Source organism: Corylus avellana, chromosome 5 (assembly GCF_965113065.1).
Source record: "Corylus avellana chromosome 5, dhCorAvel1.hap1.2, whole genome shotgun sequence".
In the NCBI taxonomy this organism is placed as follows: domain Eukaryota; kingdom Viridiplantae; phylum Streptophyta; class Magnoliopsida; order Fagales; family Betulaceae; genus Corylus; species Corylus avellana.
Genome location: NC_142494.1, coordinates 27,064,296 through 27,088,069, shown reverse-complemented (window position 1 = coordinate 27,088,069; position 23,774 = coordinate 27,064,296). Strand labels below are relative to the sequence as shown.

The 23,774-nt window shown below is 35.1% G+C and overlaps 2 protein-coding genes across 2 annotated transcripts; both read left to right on the top strand.

The window, feature by feature from the left end:
* The first annotated feature begins 7,278 nt into the window (after positions 1-7,278).
* On the top strand, positions 7,279-9,679 carry LOC148585994 (receptor-like protein kinase FERONIA). The gene has a single exon (XM_088516401.1). It carries the CDS (start codon positions 7,361-7,363, stop codon positions 9,566-9,568), a length of 2,208 nt encoding a protein of 735 aa, XP_088372527.1. The 5' UTR covers positions 7,279-7,360; the 3' UTR covers positions 9,569-9,679.
* Positions 9,680-19,575: 9,896 nt separating this feature from the next.
* LOC132180488 (receptor-like protein kinase FERONIA) lies at positions 19,576-22,537 on the top strand. The gene has a single exon (XM_059593332.2). The coding sequence runs from the start codon at positions 19,617-19,619 to the stop codon at positions 22,329-22,331; it is 2,715 nt and encodes a 904-aa protein (XP_059449315.2). The 5' UTR covers positions 19,576-19,616; the 3' UTR covers positions 22,332-22,537.
* Positions 22,538-23,774: the final 1,237 nt, after the last annotated feature.

Here is a 23,774-nt window from a genome sequence, read left to right as displayed (position 1 = left end):
CGTAGACATTGGAAATATTTTAGATAGAAAAAGCAATCCTTTGTATTTTAATTAATATTTTAACCCTCCTTCCATGTGAGTTTAACAAATATGACCTAACATACAAAATATTTTAATTAAAATAAAACAATATATAAACACTAGAATCAAACCTTTAATATGTATTCAACTGTTTGGTACACTGGAATATGCTCGTGAATTAAATCAAATTTCCTAAAACACTTTTTATAATACAATTCTAATTTATATTTCCATGAACTCTCTTCTTTCTTCTTTTTTTTTTTTTTTTTTTTGTAAATATAAACATTAAATTTATAAATGTTTTATTTTATATTCTTTTAATTTATACCACACGAGAGTACTCAAATCAAAGAATCTGCAATGAAGAAAGATGGATTCAACAAAACTGCAATAGAAAACGTAGGTCCTCGATCAGTTTACTGCAGAAAAACATGCAATAAAGCAGTATGATATCATTAGAGCCATTATTTAAGTTTTTTTTTTTTTTTCTTTGTAAGTATGATGATTAAACATATGTTTGTATTGCATCTCTATCTTTACATAATTATATAATCCTATGCTTTTATATATGCTTGTAAACATCTATTTCAGAGTTTATTTTTCTATTAAAGTATAATTTTTTTTTTTTTTGTCATTATAGAACATGGCAAAAATGTAAACCCTAACCCGCCCGCCGATTATTAGGTCAATCAACATAATACTATTCTTGCCGTTCACAATAATGATGAATAATATGAAATTGAAAAGAGAAAGCAAGAAAAATTTGAGACACATATTTATGTGGTTCGAGAAAGTATTCTAATATTACTTTATATGCCTGAGAGAATATGAGCCACTAATTTTAACAATTCCAGCAAAAATTGGGGCATCCAATCTGACCTAGCTAATGAAATTTCAAAAGCAATAATTTTTTTTTTTTTTTTTAAGAAAAAAAAAAAGAAAAAAGAAAAAGGGTTTCAAGAATGGGGTTTATGAAAAGTTATGAAGAATTTGTAAGCGCCCAATAGTAGCATATAACATGGGGATACATGATATTGCATTGTTCTTTTGTTTCTTGGGCTATTCTGAGACCGTCTTCGACTTTGGATGGGCTATGGGCTTATGTTTATCACTAGTCTATATAAACATGTAATCACAAAAAGCCCAAAGGTCAGGCTGACAGATAAAATGGGAGGCATGATTCAACTTCCTATCTTGGGGCTGAATCTATCTTCCTCGGTGGGTCTGTGAGGGCAAGAGTTCTTCTTTTTGTGGTTTTGGGTCATCTGTCCTTTAACCATTGAGAAAAATATTGCCACTTGAGAAGCCTAAATCAACCCATAATGTAGGCCCAAAACTCTTAGAAGAGCCTATTCATGTTTAGGATTCTTATGACGTTAAACATTTGAACCTGTTGATTGATGAAGGCATGGACAACTCAGAGAATTAAATTCGTTGTTGTTCTTGTGAATCTTCTGCAGATGTCTAGCGAGTTAGAAGAGACAAGACAAAGCCGAGTCTTTCAACACGACTATAAGGTCAGGGGTGGAGTGGTTGTTTTGGACACCTAGACAAGGACTTTAGTATTTGGATTAATGGGCCTAAGTGTTTGGATTATTGAGCAACTAAGTACTAACTAGATAGCTGCACATTGTTTTGCTCATCTGTCTCGTGAAGAGTAAGGACACACATTATCCAATTATTGCACCGTTTATTCGCGTCCCTCTGGCATCATCTTTCGGTCTAATAATAGATATGCTCTCATTTGCTTTTCTTCAATTATTATTCCTTTTATCCTCCCATCATGAACAAGTTAAAAATACGTAGATCCTATCATATATGTGAAATCAGCTAGGTATTATAAGAGTTATATGAGATACAAAAACAAAAATACTTCTATCGTTTAACCACAAAAAAAGAAAAAAAAAAAAAAAAAAAAAACTCACCAAGTTGCATGTACATCATATGTTCTAGGTGCACCTATATCTAATGGATTTTGATGAACACTAAGATGGTGGGAAAGGATTCTCTAAATGAATTAGGGAGCATTTAGGATGAGTTAGTTGTATTTGAAATGATTTTTTGTCTTTTTACTTTTTGAAAGACAAAAGTACCTCTTAAATATAAATACCAATTTATTTTTCGAATTGGAGATGATCCTAATTCAAGATGGCAAGCTTAATTAATGCTTCCATTAACACACTGTAAATTATTACCTAGATTCATTAAGTTCCAATTAAACCAAGCCAAGTACCCACTGGCTAATAGGGTTCTTGTTTTTTTTTTCTTTCTCGTCTTTGAGATTTTGAAGTACTGCCTCCTAGGAGTCATCAAACATCAGTGTGGGTATATATATATTTCTAATTAACATCAGTGTATATAGTGTTGTGTAGTTTTGATTTGTGAAATAAAAAGTTACCTTATCCCAAAGCATTTGTAGCTGGTTGTGAACTCAGAATCTATTATAAATTGATCATGTTTTGGGTCCTCTTTTAACCCTTGGAGGCAAACTATAGAAAGCATGGTTAGCTTGAGCTGAGAGTGCGGAAAAAAGATCATCTCCATTTCAAATGAAATGGAGAGTATTCATTTAGTGCATTTAGGATGACAAATTTATCCAAAAAATTTACCTCCCAAAAGAAAAAGATAATATTATCCTCATAAATATACTAGATAAATATTTTTCATTTCAAATGAAATAGAGAAAATCCGTTTCCGCAGTTCATGTTGGGCAATCTATTACAATGCTACTTCATCTTATGCGGTTAATAATAATAATAATAATAATAATAATATTAACAATAATGTGCATAACTTATTAAAACTTGTGAGGGCAAGGGAGAGAATCATCATTTGCTATGAAACATGAACCCAAAGAAGTGATAGCTTTATAAATATAAAAAATGTTAAACTTACAACGAGCTAGGAATTCAATTTTGAGGGGCGCAACTAAAATAATAAAATGTAGTGGTTTTGAAGTTGGTTTTTTAAGTTAAACATCTTTTTGGTCCGCTTATTAAATAACTATCTCAATTTCCAAAAGGGATAAGGTACCTCAAGTGCAGGTACCTGTCGCCTTCAATGAAGCCGGAAAGTGTGCAAGAAAGAGAAAGAAACAAAAAGAAAGAAGAGGAAAAGACAAATTACCAAAAAATTGGGAAGAGAGAGAAAATTTGATTTTTTTTTTTTATATCTTTTTTTATTATTTGGGGATAGGGAGGAGTAAAAAGTATGCATTTTATCATTCAAAATTGAAATTTCTCCACAATAACGAGCCGGATGAGAATACTACAAGTCCTTATTTTTGTATTATTATTTATTTTTGGATGAATTCTCATCGTTAGTTTTACCACAAATTAAGGGGTGTAGCATTCCCACTTGATCTCCCAATCCATAGCTTTGTTTGGCAAAACATTTTCTTTAGACATTGTAGTTGATATATATATATATATATATATATATATATAAAAGTGAAAAATTTGTAGGAAAAAATAAAAAAAAGTTTTTTTTTTTTTTTTATATAGTGATTTTTTTTATTTAAATAGTAATAAAAAATGAATAAAGTTATATAAAAAGTACAAAAAGTTCATAAATATTTTGATGTTAATTTTTTAAAGAAATTGTGTATAAACAATAACAAAGGAAAAGAAAGACTTTACCAAACAAAGCCGATGTTATGCATGATCACGAGAAAAAAAAAAAAAACCATGTTGCTGTGGACAAGGCATCGGCAAATTGTCCTGTCTGGCGGGAGAGATCGAGATGGCCTAGCATTTTGATAGATAAAAACAAGTGGGTGAGTCATAATAACATTTTTCGTAGGGCTAACCGCTAATCTCCTTATAAATAAACTTTATAAATGATATCATATGTAGTAAGGTATTGCCATAAAAATGATGTCGTTTTTTTTTTTTTTTTTTTAATTTTATTTATTTTTCATTAAAAAATGATTAGCGATTAGCAAATGCGGTTAATCATATAGGCGGTTAGCATCGTAACCATCTTTTCACCCATAATTTTTCATGTCCGCTGGTATATTTTGATCGTACTAGGTGCTGCAGTAACCTTATTGACAATCATCTTTCAAGGACAATCTCACCCGGGGCGGACCCACCTTATGGGGTGGGGGTCCTTGGCAACCCCCCCCTTCCCCTAAAAAAAAAAAAAAAAAAAAAAAATTCCCCATAATTCCCTTTGAAAAAAAAAATCTACATGGAATGGCCATTGCAAAATTACTGTTCAAGACCCCCAAAAAATTTCCCGCCTAAAATATTTTTCCTTAAAATATCCATGATATGTCCACTTGGGCCACTTGCCCACTTTAATAATAATAATAATAATAAATAAGCTTTTCTCAACTAAACAAAAAATTAGAGAAATGATAGGGTGACAAACCTTGTCCAACTTCTCTCCTATTTTTATTTTTTTTAATACTAAAACATATTCCAAAAACTAATACTCTCATGGTTCTCCAAATTTCCTAAATTTTTTTGGGATAATATTGGTCGAATTGAAAAAAATTGAAACTTTATGGGAGTAAATTGCAAAAATTGAAACTTTAGTGTTCGAATTGAAAAATACTGTCAATTTTAAAGAGGTAAACTATAATTTTTCAGAGAGTTTTTAAATAATAACATCCGCTTGATAATGTATGATTATAGCACATTATTAACTTACACTAAATAATAAACTTTGTCAGTAGATAAAGGATTGAGGTCTCCAAATCTTGGTCCTAATGATATCATAGATTAAGAGGTTTAAGTCTCTTCACATACTCTATTAATCTTTCCTAAAATTAGAGGCAAGATATACACAACTATCTTTCAACTATATTTTTTTATAAATTCAACGGTGAATTTATTCTCATTAAATGAAAATAATAAAAAATTATTGAAATAATGGATTTTATCATTTCCCTAAAAATTATGATTTTATATTATAGTTTATTTTATGTTTTTCCAAAGGGTAGTGGGCCTATAGTGGCGTTCTACAGGTCTAAGCTAGGCTTCAGTATATTCGTCCTTTATGGTAAGTAAAGCTTGATCAGCGCAGACACCGATTGAGGAGGGCATGAGTCCTAGTTCCGCGTATGACGTAACCAGTGGCTTAATTTTCTATTCCACGGTGATCAAATAAGACAGACCATATATTGATGTTGATGTTGGGGACGTGTTAATTTAAAGGAGTCATACGTCAACTCTTGAGTCTTGACACTCACCAATAATGCTACTGGGACTGAGCTTTCCAAGTTTTCAGTCTGACTCACTGCACACGACAACTAAACATTACCCAAAAGCAATACGGTAAATCTTATATATGAAGAATTGAAATTTGCGTTTGTTAGGACAAACATGGGCCTATTGTAAAAGCAGAATCTTGCAGAGTACTGATATGGATAAAATATGTTCCTTTATTGGATGAATTATGGTATTTAAAAAAGAAGAAAGAAGACAGTAACAAAGCAAGCAATCAGCTCCAAGCAAAAGAAGACGAGACTACAAAAGATCCAATAGAGACCAAAAGCCACACGCAGACATGAGTTGACAAACACTATATGTGAAGCTCAAAAACCAAATACGACTTTTCAAAATAATATTATAAGCTTTTAGAAAATAGATGTGTATTTGTTTAAGGGCCATGAGCCAAACTAAAAATATGAGATTATGTTGTAAGTATAACACGTGAGGTGGGTGGAATGGATTGCAAGTTCTTGTTTCAATTGATTGTCTATATGATTATTATATTTATTGTTTCGCATATTATTTATAATTGGCATTATTCACAGCATCAAAAGAAGTTATTATCATTCATCATTTTTTCACTAAAATGATTTATATTATCAATATTTTTTGTGACTCTTGTAATTGTAATGAAGAACTGAAAAGTTGTTTAATTAAGCTGCCGAAATCACTCGTTTATATGATTAAAATTTATAAGCTTAAATGTGGAACAGAACTTAATTATCAAATTGCCGCTTTAATTTACAACGTGCTAGAGATACTCATACGGGGTTCTCAATTGATATTTATATGCAGTTCTCACTTTGCACTATTGACTTATGTATATCTCACATAAGTTAATGGTAGACCCCATAAATTCAATGGTTGATTGTAAGAAAATATGGGTAAAATATGAAAAATTTATTGACCACTAACATTTTTCTTAATTTATAGCTTGATCAAAATGTTGAGGCCTACTCATGTAATTCTTCTTAAAATCATTAATGAAGGCAAGGATTACTTATTTTTAAAAAGAAGTTTGCAGACTTTTTGGGTAATATTATTGCGATAAATGTCTATATCAGTGAATTAAATCACTTTTAAATATTTGATCATATATTCATAATCCATTATTGTTCTCCCGTTCTATTCTGTCACCACCTCGCGTGCTTAATTCAATTAAAAAGTTTTCCAACCAGAAAACGAAAGGTTGATTTCTTTTGATTCAAAATTGTCATATTCGATAAACGTCACTACGCGTAAAAAGACCTACAGGACCTTTCCTTGTTTCTATAGTCTATATATAACAAGCATAAAGGTAATTTAGGAAATTAAACTATTTTTTACTTATCTATTCAAATAAATTATATAATCTTTTTTTTTTATCCTTTTTTTTTTCTAAATATTCTTTAAAATCAAATAATAAGAAAAAAAGAAAGAAAAGAAGAGAGGCATTTAAATATTATTTCAAATAAATGTTAGAAGAAAGAGAGAAAAAAAAAACTTTTTTATATTAAAAGAACTAAAATTTTTACCTAATAGATAATTTTTTAAATAAAAATTTTAGATTTAAGATGCCATATTAGTTCTCTTAAAAACAAAAACAAAGTGTCTCCAAGGGAGATAGAGTTCAATCGGCTGTGAACCATGCCTTATGAAGCGGAAATCACTAGTTCGAATCTCCCTTCTCCTTGTAGACATGTAAAAAAACAAAAGAAAAAGGAAAAACAAAAGCAAAGCCAAGCAACAACCAAAATATTTTTTTTTAATTGTTAGTTTCTTTATTTGGTAATGAGGGAAGATTTGACTCTTATGGTCTTTCAAAAAGAGAAATTAAAAAATAAAAATTGTCCCACGTGGTCAGTTTTCCACCTTGGGCCAGACTATTTTGTAAATTAGTCTTCTTTCGACTCTCGTGCGGGTGTCCTTTCACTAGTTTATTGACCAGACCGCGAGTCTCCTGCCCCTTGGGTTTCAGTGAAGCTAAAGCCGAAGCCACCAAGAGACCCTACTCTCCAATTCTCAAAGCTATGTTAGTAACCATGTGAAATAAATTGGAGGCTTCCAGTGGTCCTCCATGGGACCCCTTTCTTAGTCTCCCATCCCCCACTACTTACGCGTCGACTACTCGGATTCCCCATATGTTTTTATACTTCTCGCAGCTTTGCTCAAACCCTCTCATTCAATTTCACTACCTACATTCTACTCATTTCACCATGCAAAGCTCATGCAAATCATACGTCTACTTCTTCTCCGTTTTCGTTTTCCTGAATTGTCTAACAAGCGTAACCGGTAAGGCTAAGCCCTCCTCTCCTCATTCCGGCATCGATAATGTCGTGCTTAGCTGCGGTTCCTCTGCTATCTCAACTGACCCTGATGGCAAGGAATGGACCGGAGATATTGGCTCAAAATTCATTTCCTCACAACCTAATTATGAAACCTCAGCAGTCTCAAATTCCACTTCCCAATCCAAATCCGTCAATCGTGTCCCTTACACTACGGCTCGGATCTTTCTTTCTCAATTCACCTACTCGTTTCGTGTTAGTCCGGGCCGAAAATTCATACGTTTCTTCTTCAACCCAGCCAAATACCAAGGTTTTGACAGGTTTAAAGCGTATTTCACTGTTACTGCTGGACCTTTCACTCTCTTTAGCAACTTTAATGCTTCCCTTACTGCTCATTCTGTGGAAGCAGAGGTTTTTGTCAAAAATTTCTGCGTAAACGTAGAAGAGGGTCAGAGAGTACTGAACATAACCTTCATTCCCTCTACAAACACTTCCGTTAATGGTGCGTATGCGTTTATAAATGGGATTGAGATCGTCTCGATGCCCACCAGCCTCGATTACAGTTGTATTGGAGATAAAGGTGTACCACTTTCGGGTCGAAAATCTCGGTTCCTTATCGAAAACAGCAGTACCGCTCCATCACAATCCGACCCAAAACACGACAAGCACTCAAAACACACAAAATTATTCCCGTTCCTTGTCATTTTCGGGGCGTCCCTGTGTGTCGTAATCGTTTTTTTTCTCTTGGGCATAACAATTTTCTGGCAGAGGAAGAGAGCAGAGTCCCAGAAGAACCAAACATCAGTAGCTGATCTTGAAGGATTGTGCCGTCGCTTCAGTCTGGAAGAGATTCTTACTGCCACAAACAACCTTGACAAGAAACTTGTCGTTGGAAGAGGCGGCTGTGGTTTCGTGTTCAAAGGTTACATCGGTGGTGAACTCACCCCGGTAGCCATCAAGCGCTTCGGCTCAACCTCGAGACAAGGGCTCCACGAGTTTCGAACGGAGATCGAACTGCTATCAAAGCTCCGGCACCGCAACCTGGTCCCTTTGATCGGGTACTGCCACGACGAGCGCCACATGATCATTGTGTATGACTTCATGGCCCACGGAACGCTTCGCGATCATCTTTACAACACGGATAATCCTCCGTTGTCATGGAAGCAGAGGCTGGAGATTTGTATTGGAGCCGCTCGAGGACTATTATACCTTCATGAAGGTGCGGAACACCCGATCATACACCGAGACCTCAAGACCAGCAACATTCTGCTGGACGAGGATTGGGTTGCCAAGGTTTCGGACTTTGGGCTGTCTAAACTGGGCCCTAAAAGCCTGTCAGAGAGCCATGTCACTACGGATGTGAAGGGCACGTTCGGGTATTTGGACCCGGAGTATTTCTGGACCTCTAAACTAACGGTGAAATCCGATGTGTTTGCGTTTGGGGTGGTGTTGTTTGAGGTGTTGTGCGCTAGACCTGCGGTGGATATGGGTCTGGATGATGAGCAACAGAGTTTGACCCTGTGGGCGCAGCAGTGTTTTAAAGATCGTACACTTGATCAGATCATTGATAGCCGTCTGATTGGTCTAATTGCGCCGGCGTCCTTGAAGGTGTATGCAAAGATTGCGTATAAATGTTTGTATGATGAAAAAGATCGACGGCCCAAAATGGCTGAAGTGCTGAAGGCCCTTGAGTCTGCAATGAAGTTGCAGGAGATTGCTGATGCTGGGGCACATAGCGTGGTGATTGACGAGGAAGTTCCATTATGTGGGGGAGGAAATCTGGTGGTGTCAAGCGCAGCGGACATTGATGATCTCGTGCATTCGTGTCCAACATTTTGGAAGAGAAGTCTATCCCGTAAGGAACTTCTAAGGCATTTCAGTGAGAAGGCAGTTAAATGGGTTAAATCACCAAAGCCCAGTTGTCTAAAGGCATATTGTTGTGGGGCAGCCGAGTACAATGGCGCGCCACGTGTCCAAGTGCAAATGCCTGATTTAAGTTGCTGCGGACCATATACGACACCGGAGAAGATATTAATTGAGATTACGAACATTGAAGGACAATAATTGTACATTAAAAAATGCTACTTGCTGGGTAGGTATTGGAGCAGCTTAAATGCCTTGTCTGTGCAATAATGTGAGCACTTTTGTTTTTCGCTTTTGGCTGACGTAGACATTGGAAATATTCTAGATAGAAAAGCAATTCTTGTATTTTAATTAATATTTTAACCATCCTTTCATGTGAGTTTAACAAATATGACCCAACATACAAAATATTTTAATTAAAATAAAACAATATATAAACACTAGAATCAAACCTTTAATATGTATTTAGCTGTTTGGTACACTGGAAAATGCTCGTGAATTAAATTAAATTTCCAAAAACACTTTTTATAATACAATTCTAATTTATATTTCCATGAACTCTCTTTTTTTCTTTTTTCTTTTTTTGTAAATATAAACATTAAATTTATAAATGTTTTATTTTTTATTTTTTTAATTTATACCACACGAGAGTACTCAAATCGAAGAATCTGCAATGAAGAAAGATGGATTAAACAAAACTGCAATAGAAAGCATAGGTCGTCGATCAGTTTACTGCAGAAAAACATGCAATAAAGCAGTATGATATCATTAGAGCCATTATTTAAGTTTTTTTTTTTTTTTGTAAGTATGATGATTAAACATATGTTTGTATTGCATCTCTATCTTGACATAATTATATAATCCTATGCTTTTATATATGCATGTAAACATCTATTTCAGAGTTTCTTTTTCTATTAAAATATAATTTTTTTTTGTCATTATAAAACACGGCAAAAATGTATCCCTAACCTGCCCTCCGATTATTAGGTCAATCAACACAATACTATTCTTGCCGTTCAAAATAATGATGAATAATATGAAATTGAAAAGAGAACAAGAAAAATTTGAGACACATATTTATGTGATTCGAGAGAGTATTCTAGTACTACTCTATATGCCTGAGAGAATATGAGCTACTAGTTCTAATAATTCCAGCAAAAATTGGGGCATCCAATCCGACCTAGCTAATGAAATTTCAAAAGCAATAATTTTTTTTTTTTTTTAAAAAAAAAAAAAAGTTTCAAGAATGGGTTTTATGAAAAGTTATGAAGAATTTGTAAGCGCCCAATAGTAGCATATAACATGGGTTCAATCCCCGATTCACATGATATGGCATTGTTCTTTTGTTTCTTGGGCTATTCTGAGACCGTCTTCAACTTTGGATGGGCTATGGGCTTATTTTTATCACTAGTCTATATAAACATGTAATCCCAAAAAGCCCAAAGGTCAGGCCGACAGATAAAATGGGGGGCATGGTTCAACTTCCTATCTTGGGGCTGAATCTATCTTCCTTGGTGGGTCTGTGAGGGCAAGAGTTCTTCTTTTTGTAGTTTTAGGTCGTCTGTCCTTTAACTATTGAGAAATATATTGCCGCTTGAGACGCCTAAATCAACCCATAATGTAGGCCCAAAACTCTTACAAGAGCCTGTTCATGTTTAGGATTCTTATGACGTTAAACATTTGAACCTGTTGATTGATGAAGGCATGGACGACTCAGAGAATTAAATTCGTTGTTGTTCTTGTGAATCTTCTGCAGATGTCTAGCTAGTTAGAAGAGACAAGACAAAGCCGAGTCTTTCAACACGACTATAAGGTCACGGGTGGGGTGGTTGTTTTGGACACCTAGACAAAGGACTTCAGTATTTGGATTAATGAGCCTAAGTGTTTGGATTATTAAGCTACTAAGTACTAGCTAGATAGCTACACATTGTTTTGCTCATCTGTCTCATGAAGAGTAAGGACACACATTATCCAATTATTGCACCGTTTATTCGCGGCCATCTGGCATCATCTTTCGGTCTAATAATGGATATGCTCTCATTTGCTTTTCTTCAATTATTATTCTTTTTATCCTCCCATCATGAACAAGTTAAAAATACGTAGATCCTATCATATATGTGAAATCAGCTTGGTATTATAAGAGTTATACGAGATACAAAAACAAAAATACTTCTATCGTTTAACCACAAAAAATAAAAAAAAATAAAACCGAAAGAAAGAAAAAGAAACTCACTAAGTTGCATGTACATCATATATTCTAGGTGCACCTATATCTATTGGATTTTGATGAACACTAAGATGGTGGGAAAGGATTCTCCAAATGAATTAGGGATCATTTAAGATGAGTTAGTTGTATTTGAAATGAATTTTTGTCTTTTCATTTTTTGGAAGACAAAAATACCTCTTAAATATAAATACCAATGTATTTTTCAATTTTGGAGATGATCCTAATTCAAGATGGCAAGCTTAGTTAGTGTTTCCATTAATACACTGTAAATTATTACCTAGATTCATTAAGTTCCAATTAAACCAAGCCAAAGTACCCACTGGCTAATAGAGTTCTTGTTTCTTTTTTCTTTCACGTCTTTTGGATTTTGAAGTACTGCCTCCTAGGAGTCATCAAACATCAGTGTATATAGTGTTGTGTAGTTTTGATTTGTGAAATGAAAAGTTACCTTATCCCAAAGCATTTGTAGCTGGTTGTGAACTCAGAATCTATTATCAATTGATCATGTTTTGGGTCCTCTATTAGCCCTTGGAGACAAACTATAGAAAGCATGGTTGGCCTGAGCTGAGAGTGCGGAAAAAGGATCATCACCATTTCAAATGAAATGGAGAGTATTCATTTAGTGCATTTAGGATGACAAATTTGTCCAAAAAATTTACCTCCAAAAAGAAAAAGATAATATTATCCTCATAAATACACTAAATGAATATTTTTCATTTCAAATGAAATAAAGAGGATCCGTTTCCGAGAGTACAATTCTTGTTGGGCGATCTATTACAATGTTACTCCATCTTATGCGGTTAATAATAATAATAATACCAACAAAAGCAATAATAATAATAATAATAACAATAATGTGCATAGCTTATTAAAACTTGTGAGGGCAAGGGAGAGAATCATCATTTGCTATGAAACATGAACCCAAATAAGTGATAGCTTTATAAATATAAAAAATGTTAAACTTACAACGAGCTAGGAATTCAATTTTGAGGGGCGCAACTAAAATAATAAAATGTAGTGGTTTTGACGTTGGTTTTTTAAGTTAAACATCTTTTTGGTCCGCTTATTAAATAACTATCTCAATTTCCAAAAGGGATAAGGTACCTCAAGTGCAGGTACCTGTCGCCTTCAATAAAGCCGGTAAGTGTGCAAGAAAGAGAAAGAAACAAAAAGAAAGAAGAGGAAAAGACAAATTACCAAAAAATTGGGAAGAGAGACAAAATTTGATTTTTTTTTATTTTTTTTTTATTTTTTTTATATCTTTTTCTATTATTTGGGGATAGGGAGGAGTAAAAAGTATGCATTTTATCATTCAAAATTGAAATTTCTCCACAATAACGAGCCGGATGAGAATACTACAAGTCCTTATTTTTGGATGAATTCTCATTGTTAGTTTTACCACAAATTAAGGGGTGTAGCATTCCCACTTGATCTACCAATCCATGGCTTTGTTTGGCAAAACATTTTCTTTAGACATTGTAGTTGATGTAAAAAAAAATTAAAAAAAAAAAAAAAGTGAAAAATTTGTAGGAAAAAATAAAAAAAGTTTTTTTTTTTTTTTTTATAGTGATTTTTTTTTATTTAAATAGTAATAAAAAGTGAATGAAGTTATATAAAAAGTACAAAAAGTTCATAAATATTTTGATGTTAATTTTTTAAAAAAATTGTGTATAAACAATAACATAAGAAAAGAAAGACTTTATCAAACAAAGCCGATGTTATGCATGATCACGAGAGAAAAAAAACCATGTTGCTTTGGACAAGGCATTGGCAAACTACCCTGTCTGGCGGGAGAGATCGAGATGGCCCAGCATTTTGACAAAGGCAAATGTTAAAGTCACAACACAAATCTAACTTATGCCAACTTCTCTCTTACGTGTCATTTAACAACAAAAAAAATTGAGAGAGAGGATTTTGGGATTCTGAAAATTTGGAAAAAAATACAATTTGTTTGGTTTAAAATTCAAATTTTTTTACACGTAGAAGAGAAGTTGGCCATAAGTTGGGAATGTGTTGTGTCCGTATCAAACCTCAATTGGATATGCCTTGTGATTTGTTCTACGGATACATTTGGTCTTTCAATTAAGATTGAATATTTGTTGTGATTTACGGATACATCTGATGATTTAATTGATATTTGATTCCTTTTGTGATTTGTGCAATGAATGGATATATGTGATGATTTTGATTAACTGTTGAAGTTATGATCCGGTAAGTGTAAATTCTCAAACCTTAGTATTTTATCTCTTAGTTTATTTTAATTAGTTTATATTTGTCTTTTAATTTCAAAAATCAAAATTTAAAACCTTTTTGGAACTAGGTTAGGATTTTAATTATTTTAGATTTAAATTGTTATTTCAAAAATACAATTATCTGTGAGTTCGACCTCGCACTTGCAATTCATTAAATTACAATCGATTCGTGCATTTGCGAGTTAAATAAATTTGCACAACAGAAGACATCTAACTAAACCTTTCCTTAGCGTTTAGTATCCCTCCCTCGCTCCTGTCTCTCTCGCTCCGGCGCAAAAACCTTCGGCCACACTGGTGGTTCCGATAAGGGAACCCTCTTGTAAAATAGTAATTTAATATATATTAATATATATATATAATTTCGTGTCCGCCCTGAATCTCACAATAAATGTTTTTAACGAATGACAATCTCCAAATAAATCAAAATTAAAAATAATTGAAGAAGTTTTCCTCTATTTAGTGGATACATTACAACTTGCACAGGCTTTTCATTTTCACACAGTCGCCCGCAAACATGCATTTGAACTCAAACATAGAGCATATTACCAGACGTTATTTAAGCAGAGCTGGACATAGATCTTACAATCAGTAGATATAAATATATATATGTCTAGCAATTGCGTTTGTAGGGATCGCATTTTTCTCCTTTGGGTATACTGTTTTTCTGGGGAAGGCAGCTGTCATACCGTGGACTTCGTGAACAATCAACCACAGGTTTACTTGGGTTGCCACTGCCGGTAGTGACGAAGTTGTTGTAGTCAACGAGCATTCTGGTTATTTCGGAATCAAACGTCCAGTCTGCAGCTTCGTCCATGCGGGCGTGGTAAGGGGAGCTGGCGTTGTCCTTCATTATTGAAGTTGTCGCTCCACAATGGCTTGTGTGCAGCAAAATCGTCAGCATCACTAGGAGTGCCAGCAAGAGACCCCTCTTTACTGTTTCTTCCGCCATCTCAGCGCCTGTGAGCTAGTGAGGAGGAACTTCTTGGTGAACGGTGGTGAATGAGTCGTAGACAGACGGATAGTACTAGAAGGTAAAGATTATAAAGAAGTCATGGTAATAAACATTAGACTCAATATGATTGTCCTTTCTTACAAAAAAAAAATAATAATAATAATAATTTGATTGGCTTTTTGGTTAAAAAAAAAAAAAAAATTGATTATCCTTATTTCAAGTAAATGACAAGAAAGCCCTCCTTAAATAACGTCCTGTGGGGGCCATTTTATTGTCGGCAGGTCCACATGGGACAACGAGAATTGAATGGTACAGCACTGTCAGCACACAAAGAAAGACACAGTCAATATCAATATAAGAATAAAAAAAATATTATTTAGTACTTCTTTTTTTTTTTTTTTTTAATGATAGAAGAATATACCTTTTATTATTCGAAACAAAGTCCAAACGCCATTAATAAAAACATTAAACATATAGCTAGTTAAACCCTCAAAGGCTCAAATTATCAATAATTATGGTGTAGTAGGTTATGTGTTGCTTTAACGTACGCAAGGGGTTAAACTGGGACGGGACCCTCGTGGCATGGTGACGCTTTAGTAGGTTATGAGTCTTTTTTTTTTTTTTTTTTAATTCAATTATGATGTAGTAGGTTATGAGTCTTTTTTTTTCTGGATTATTAAATACAATATAAGAATAAACAAAATATTATTTAGTGTTCTCTTCTTTTTTCTCTTATTTTCATTTTTTTGTTTTGAAAATTAATCATTAAACCAAAGAATTAACAATGATAGAAGAATATACACAAAACGCGATTAATATATATATATATATATATATATATATATTTTTTTTTTTTAACAGATGATTAATAAAACATGAAATATATGGTTAGTTAAGCCCTCATATTCTCAATAATTATGATGTAGTAGGTTTTTTTTTTTTTTTTTTTAATATTCAATTGTGATGTAGTAGGTTATGTGTTGCTTTAACGTATGGAAGGGGTTAAACTGGGACGGGACCCTCGTGACATATCTGCCAGCCTGCCAGTACTTTGAGTCTGCTTTCACAAAGAAGGTAGTCCATCTCCGTGCAATTGGACTTAAAATAGTAGTCTTTTCTTCTGAATTATTAAATATATAAATGGTTTGAAAGTTATGGAAACAGATTCCTCCATTTTATTTAAAATTGAGAGCATTTATTTAGAAGTATGATGACGTAGTAGGTTATGTATGGATTTAACGTAGGGAAGGGGTTAAACTGGGACGGGACCCTCGTGACATGGATGCCAGCCTGCCAGTAATTTGTGTCAGCTTTCACAAAGAAGGTAGTCCATCTCGGTGAAGATATGCTATAATGCAATGATTATTTTTTGTTCATAAAATTTTTGGGCAGCAAGAGGTCAATAGCGCACTATTGGGTGGGGGTAACAATAACTATAGATGAAACCTATAATTTTTTGTTACTTAAGAACTTTTATAAGTCAAAAATAATCTTTTTAGTGGACTATAGCTTTCATCTGAGTCATCTCAGTGCAATTCGACTTAAATAGTATAGTCAATTTTTCTGGATTATTAAATATAGTCTTAAATGGGGAACATGATCCTCTCCGGTTCATTTTGGACTGGAGAATATTTAGTTAATGGTCATGATCTCTTTAAAAAAATCCTAAGGGCATAAATAGAACGTCTGTTCATAAATAAAAATAATAATAAATATTATATATTTTTTAAAAAAATTAAGGGGTGGCCGACCTCCACAGTTGGCGCTAGGGTGGTTCAGTCCAAGGGCTAAATCAAATCTATATATATATTGATTTGGTCATTGGGAGGCCCAAGCCCACCCCCATGGCCCTTGTGGGGTGGATTGGCCAACCCCAGGTGTCAAATCTTTTTTTTTTTTTTTTTGTGGCCGAGCCACTCCCAATAGCCATAGGGTGGCTTAGGCCACCCCAAACTTATACATTTAGTGTTATTGTGGTGTTAATTTGGTTAAATTGAGTACATGTGGATGACAACATTTAGCTAATATTTTATTTCCCAATATGAAGGTAACATAGCAGCAAGCAATAAGAAAAATTGGGGACACAATACTATAAATTTAGTGAACAAATCCATTTGGATACTTGTTAAATTGTACAAACAAAATTCATACAAACCATACCAAATATTTCACAATAGTTGGGTACAAAAAACATTACGAAATGGTCAATTGATACAAGTCTGATACAAATAAAGACAACAAAATGTCTTTTTTAGCTGCTTAACATCAGCCTTGATGCAAGTCTATTAGAAAAAGGGAAACACATTAATACAGCAACAAGACACCAACAACATGCAAGTGTAGCTCAAAACTTCAGCAGTATTAAACGATACTTATTTTCAATTCTTTTAAGTTTAAGTGCAAAATTAGTAGCATCAACTTCAATTTTTGACTTATACTCAGCAAGTTCAATCTTGCATTTGAAAACTTCCATTGCCCTTTTGGACTTCAAATCGTGTTGCCACTCCATCAACATCGACATCACTCGATCACCGCACACACAAATTTATGGTTCAACCCATTTAAAAAATTACAACTACGATTTTTTTCATTCTGCATAATCACACAAATTAGGGTTTAACCCATTACTAAATGATTTAGACATAAAGGGATGAACATAAAATTTCTCTGAAATAATAAATTCTCAAACACATCTTGCCAAATAATTTACACAAGCATAAAACCTTTGTCATGATTTTTAATTGTTGATGCAATTTTGATAATTGTTTTGCTCCCACATTTGTAAATTGGATAGCTCAATCTTGAATCGCTTACTTCACCCTCAGAGTGCTCTATCTTTCACCGTCGTCACCTCGCCAGTACTGGGTAGTGGGTAATTTTGCCGGTGAATGATAGAATGTACTTTCACCGGTACTGGGTCTCGTCGTCGTGTGGGATTTTTCACCGTCATTGACAAGGTTGGAAGCTAGTTCCTCAACTTTCTTTCTTCGACTTCCTTCTTAAACCCTTCAAATGGATGGTTGGAACTCATTGGTTTTTTTTTTTTTTTTTTTGCAACTTGGGTAGTGGGTCTTTGTTTCGGGGTTGTCTTGCATTCTAGTGGTGTGTTGGACATATAAGGTTGTAAGGTTGAGGATGAGTGAGGGTGTGAGGGCAGGTAAAAAACCACGTGAAAGTCACGAGTCATTTCGTTTGAAGTTGATAATTCAGATAGACGGAAGGGTACTAAGCGAGAGCAATTCAAAGTTTAAGGATTCAAAGCGAAAAATTTAAAAGTTTGGAGGTTTGTCAAATCGACTTAAAGTTCATCGGGCATACTAAAGTTTAACCTTTTATTTGTCACCTCCAGCCGAGGAATGCTACAATGCATTCCACCCACCATCTCCCCACCGTCTCTTCACCTTGTCATCCTGATTTTTTTTTTTTTTTTTTTTTTTTTAAAAAAAAAAAATGCAAAGAGAGAAGAGATGGTGGGTAGAATTAAAAAAAGCATATCTCCGTCCACCCCCTCTTACGTCCTTTAACATCACGTTCTTTTCCCCCTCTCCAATGGCATAGCCAAGAATTGATTTTAGTAAAGGCAACATTAAAATAATAAAATAATATTTTATTTTTTATAACATAAAAAAAAAATGATAAATACAATTTAAAATAAAAATATTTCATAACACAATATAAAAAATTTATTCTTCATGAAGTTTTTATGGCTATCATTTATTTGATACTTTTTCTTCTTTTTGTCACTGAAATTCACTGTCCTCCAAAAATCAACCTGAAAAGAGATATTGTAGGAAATAATACTAAGAAATTAGTTTTTTTTTTTTTCCTAATTATACTAAGAAATTAGTTGATTGATATGTTAGTTGACTAGTATATTCTTACAAAACGATGAAAAGTCTAGAGACTTAATAACTTAAGAGCATGTTTGAAATTACATAGAAAAATAGAACTGTCTCTAAAATTTTGTTAAAAAAAATTTCCACTGAAAAACTTTAAGGGTTGCATTTGGATCCCCTCCGATCCGTTTGGACCGGAAGGGATCCGGTCCTTGTTATTATTGGGTCATAATTGTCTCCAAAATTTCGGTACCATGCCTTAAGTGTTTTTTTTCTTTTTTTTCTTTTTACTATTACTAATGTTTGGTAATAAAATGAAAAAAAAAATGCATTTAGAAGCAAAAATGGATAAAAAAAAAAAAGGAAGACATGTAGTGATTTTTTTCTTTCATTATAGCAAAATAAATGGTTAATGTGATTTTTGTTTTCAAAAAAAAAAAATAATTGCATAACAAACTTTAGTAGGTGTTTGGGTGCATGGAGAAACAATACATTAAGACAATGCTCTCCTTGAGTTTACTTATATAATTGACAAAAACCCAATAAAAAATAGCTAAAACAGAAAAAAAGAAAAAAAAAAGAAGAAAGTAATTGAAGCCTGCTTTACTTGTCCCATGCAGAGACTACAAATTGCTTTTCTTTCTCAAGCCGTAAGCTACCTCACCTATATCTCTCATCAATCAACACCTAGCATGTAATTAATGCTTCCACCCACTCAACTTTTCAATTCTTGGTCCTCTAGATTTTTCTCTGCGCCTCCATACAAACACAAACCAGAAGAGGTGAAAGAAAATAAGATTTTACTTTGCGGCCTTCGCCTTCATGCTGAACAAACAAAAACCAGCAGGGGCGAACCAAGAAAGGAGGAGGGGGGCTTGAGCAAAAAAATTTAAAAACGACCTTATAAATTTTTTTTTTTCAAAATTTTTGCAGGGGCGCCCCCTCCCCTGCATAGATCCGCCACTGCCCCTCTCTCTCTCCAATGGGGAACCCAAGCAGAATACGTCTTCGGACCACCCTCTTACCATGTCTTGCACCTCTCTACTTAGCCTTCTTGCTGTATCACCTGACCAGCATCGTCGCCGGCGGCTCGCCGTCTCCTTACACACCGGTCGATAATATTGTCCTCAACTGTGGCTCTTCTACCAATTCAACTGCATTAGACGGTCGGACCTGGATTGGAGACGAGCATTCAAAATTCTTCCCCGTTGAACAATCACAAAACCAGGCATCTCTAACAGCCATCGCAGTTCAACAATCCTCCTCCAACGATAAAGTACCCTATGCCAATGCTCGGCTTTTTCTCTCCGAATTCACCTACACGTTTCCAGTCACTGCCGGCCAAAAATTCATTCGACTATACTTCTATCCGGCTTCGTACCTTAACTTTGATCGCTCTAACGCCCTATTCTCTGTCAAAGCCGGTAGTTTTACTCTTCTTAGCAACTTCAACGCTTCACTTACAGCAGATGCCGATGGTGATCCCGGGGATACCATATTTAGAGAATACTGTGTCAACATCGACGAGTATCAGATGTTGAACATAACTTTCACGCCGTACGGTTCTAATTATACATATGCTTTCATCAACGGAATTGAAATCTTGTCGATGCCTCCCAATCTCTATTACACTCCCTCTGGCGTTGAAGGGTTTTCTTTTGTCGGCCAGCAGAGCCTGTACAGCATCACGAACAGCACTGCTCTCGAGATGGTATACAGACTTAATGTTGGAGGCCGCTCCATCTCACCCATTGAAGACACTGGCATGTTCCGGGCATGGAGGCCGGACGACAATTACTTGACAATATATAAACAACTTGTTCTACCTTTTAACAATACTATTGACCTAAAGTTTACCAAGAAGGTACCTCCGTACACTGCGCCAGAAGACGTCTATCGGACTGCCCGGACTATGGGGCTGAACAAAGCTATCAACAAGAGCTACAATCTCACCTGGGAATTTCCTGTAGACTCTGGGTTTGATTACCTTGTTAGGCTACACTTCTGCGAGTTTCAACCTGAGATCATTCAGCAAGACGACAGAGTGTTCCTTATTTTCATAGCAGATCAAATCGCTGAGGAAGCAGCCAACGTAATGGTATGGAGTGGTGGAAAAGGTATTCCGGTTTATAAAGAGTACGCAGTTTCGATGTTTGGCAAAGGCGAGAAGAAAATGAATCTCTCCATCGCACTAGAAGCAAACCCACAAGATTGGAAGACTGCTTACAACGACGCAATCTTGAACGGTGTCGAAGTTTTTAAAGTAAGCGCCTCTAGTACTGGCAATCTAGCCGGATCCAATCCAGACCCACTTCCGCCGGCCCCTCCAACTGTTGTGCCACCAACACCACCGAAGAAGTCAAAGAATAACGGAACAATAGTTGCCGTTGTTGGTGGTGGTGCTTCCGGATTTGTTGTGCTGTCGATTATTGGGTTCTTGATTTTCCGGCGGCGGAAGAGAGGTAAGGACTCCGGCTTTGGTGATGGGACCACTTGGTGGGGTCCATTTTCTTTCTCTACGACCAAATCAACAAAGTCCCACAGGTCATCTCTACCGTCTGCTCTGTGTCGTAACTTCTCATTGGCTGAGATTAGAGCAGCCACCAACAACTTCGATAACGTTTTCATCATTGGGGTTGGTGGGTTTGGTGACGTGTTCAAAGGATACATTGATGGTGGGGCCAGACCAGTTGCGATCAAGCGGTTGAAACCCGGTTCCCAACAAGGAGTCCATGAGTTCGAGACTGAGATCGAGATGCTTTCCCAGCTTCGCCACCTCCATCTCGTTTCTCTGATTGGATATTGTAATGATGGTGATGAGATGATTCTCGTTTATGATTATATGGCCAATGGAACCCTTCGTGATCATTTGTACAACACTCACAATCCTCCTCTTTCGTGGAAGCAAAGGCTCGAAATTTGTATAGGTGCAGCACATGGTTTAAACTATCTTCATACGGGCGCAAAGCGCTCAATCATTCATCGAGACGTGAAGACAACAAATATTCTTTTGGATGAGAAATGGGAGGCCAAGGTTTCTGACTTTGGATTGTCCAAAATGGGCCCAACTGGTGTATCCAAGGCACACGTTAGCACAGTGGTGAAGGGCAGTGTTGGGTATCTCGACCCAGAGTATTACAGACGTCAACAGTTAACTGAAAAATCTGACGTATATTCGTTTGGAGTAGTTTTGTGTGAAGCACTGTGTGCAAGGGCGCCTATAATGCGCACCGTAGACAAGAAGCAAGTGAGCCTGGCAGAATGGGCCCGACAGAGCTATTGCAATGGCAAGATGGATCAGATCGTTGATCCAACCTTAGAGGGTAAAATAGCGCCAGAGTGTTTGAAAAAATATTGTGAGGTAGCGGTGAATTGTTTGCTTGACAACGGAATTGAACGGCCATCGATGAATGATGTTGTGTGGGGCCTCGAGTTTGCCTTACAACTGCAAGAGCGCGACCAAAGAGATGTGGGGCTTGATGAGAAGAAGGAAGATGAGAAAATTCTGTTGCCCAAATCCAAGATTGAGGATAGTGATGACAGTATTGACAGGTTTAGTAGTAGCGGTGTACAAGTGTCAAGTATAAATAGCAATAGCAGCAGAGAGCAAGGTTCTGGTAGCAGCAGTCGGGATTCGAGCAGACTGATGTCCTCCTGGGCAGTGTTCTCGGAAATTATGAATCCCGTAGCTCGGTAAAAGAAGAGTTTAGGTGAACTTTTGTTATGCTCTTTTCTGGTGATCTTTGTTGAGCTCAATTTCTAAAATGTTTTATTTAGAGTCATTGCGAAAACAATTCACTTTATTTCACAAGCCGTGCAACGGTGCAAGATGAAATTGGTAATGCATGTATGTGATGTAATGGCTTTTGGAGATGGTAGGATATATTTTGAATATTTATATTATCTGATTAGAATATAATTGTGTGATTCTGCTTAAACTACTTGTCATTCGTACATTGTATTAGCTACTGGTTTATTTGTTGATATTTATTTATTTTAACCGACCTCATCCTAATATAAATAGGCTTAATTTGTGTATGAGAAATTCTACATAAATTCTCAAGCTTACAATTTTAAATACTTACTCCTTAACATAGTAATAGAAATTATCATTAAATTGGATAAATTACCATTAAATTTTAGATAATTATTTTTAAAACCGTCATAATAAGATTTGAGTAATATTTCTTTTTATGAATTTTCATCACATAAATCTACTATTCACTTTTTAATTAGCTCTCTTCCTGGCATTAATGTTCTGGACTATAATATGGAGAGTGAATGTGAATGGAGTAAAAATGACCTCGTAAGCATATTACATCATGTCTGAGAGCTTTTGAAGGCATGCAAGGGCACCAAAGCTCAAAAGCTCTCATGCCTTGGTCTAGGATAAGGGCTCGTGAACTCTTATATTCGAGAGTTGCAGAGATAAGCGTTTGAAAGCTTGCATGCCTAGACATCTTAATCCCCGTCTTAATCGTGGACATCTTAAGTACTGCTAAGTCACTGTTAGCCACACTCTAATACTAAATACCAACACACCACACTCTAATATTAAATACCAATACATTAGAAATCTTAATTTATGCACGTAAAACCCTAATCGTGTGGTAAAAATACAATTCTATCATTAAAACTCTAATTAACTTTTTAGTCACTGTCGAACATTCAGCCAACCATACACAAGTATTACCCATGCATGATTTTATCATAAAACCCTAAGGTATATACACCTAGCTAGATGTTTTAAAACTCACAAGATGTATTTTAAATAATGAGAACAACAGATTGATAATATAACAAAACATGTTAACATTACAGCAAGAACGAGATCGAAGTTATGGGTTATATTCTTTTGAGCATAAAAACTTTCCAAGAGTCACATTTTCTCTCTTTATGACCACTCTTGCTCTCTCCTCTAGGGTTTCTTGTTTGAAGTAATAGTACAAAATATGGTTTTCTGGGCGTAACAATGTTTTTAAATTCAGGTTTTCCTGCATGCTAATAGGGCTAAGATGACTAAAATTCTATATGCTCCCTTACTCGTTCGAACATCCGGGAAGAAACTTTCAACGTTTGAGAGAAAGCTTAAACATGTAACTCCTTTTTAAATAAAGGGTTAAATACCTTTCAGCTCTAC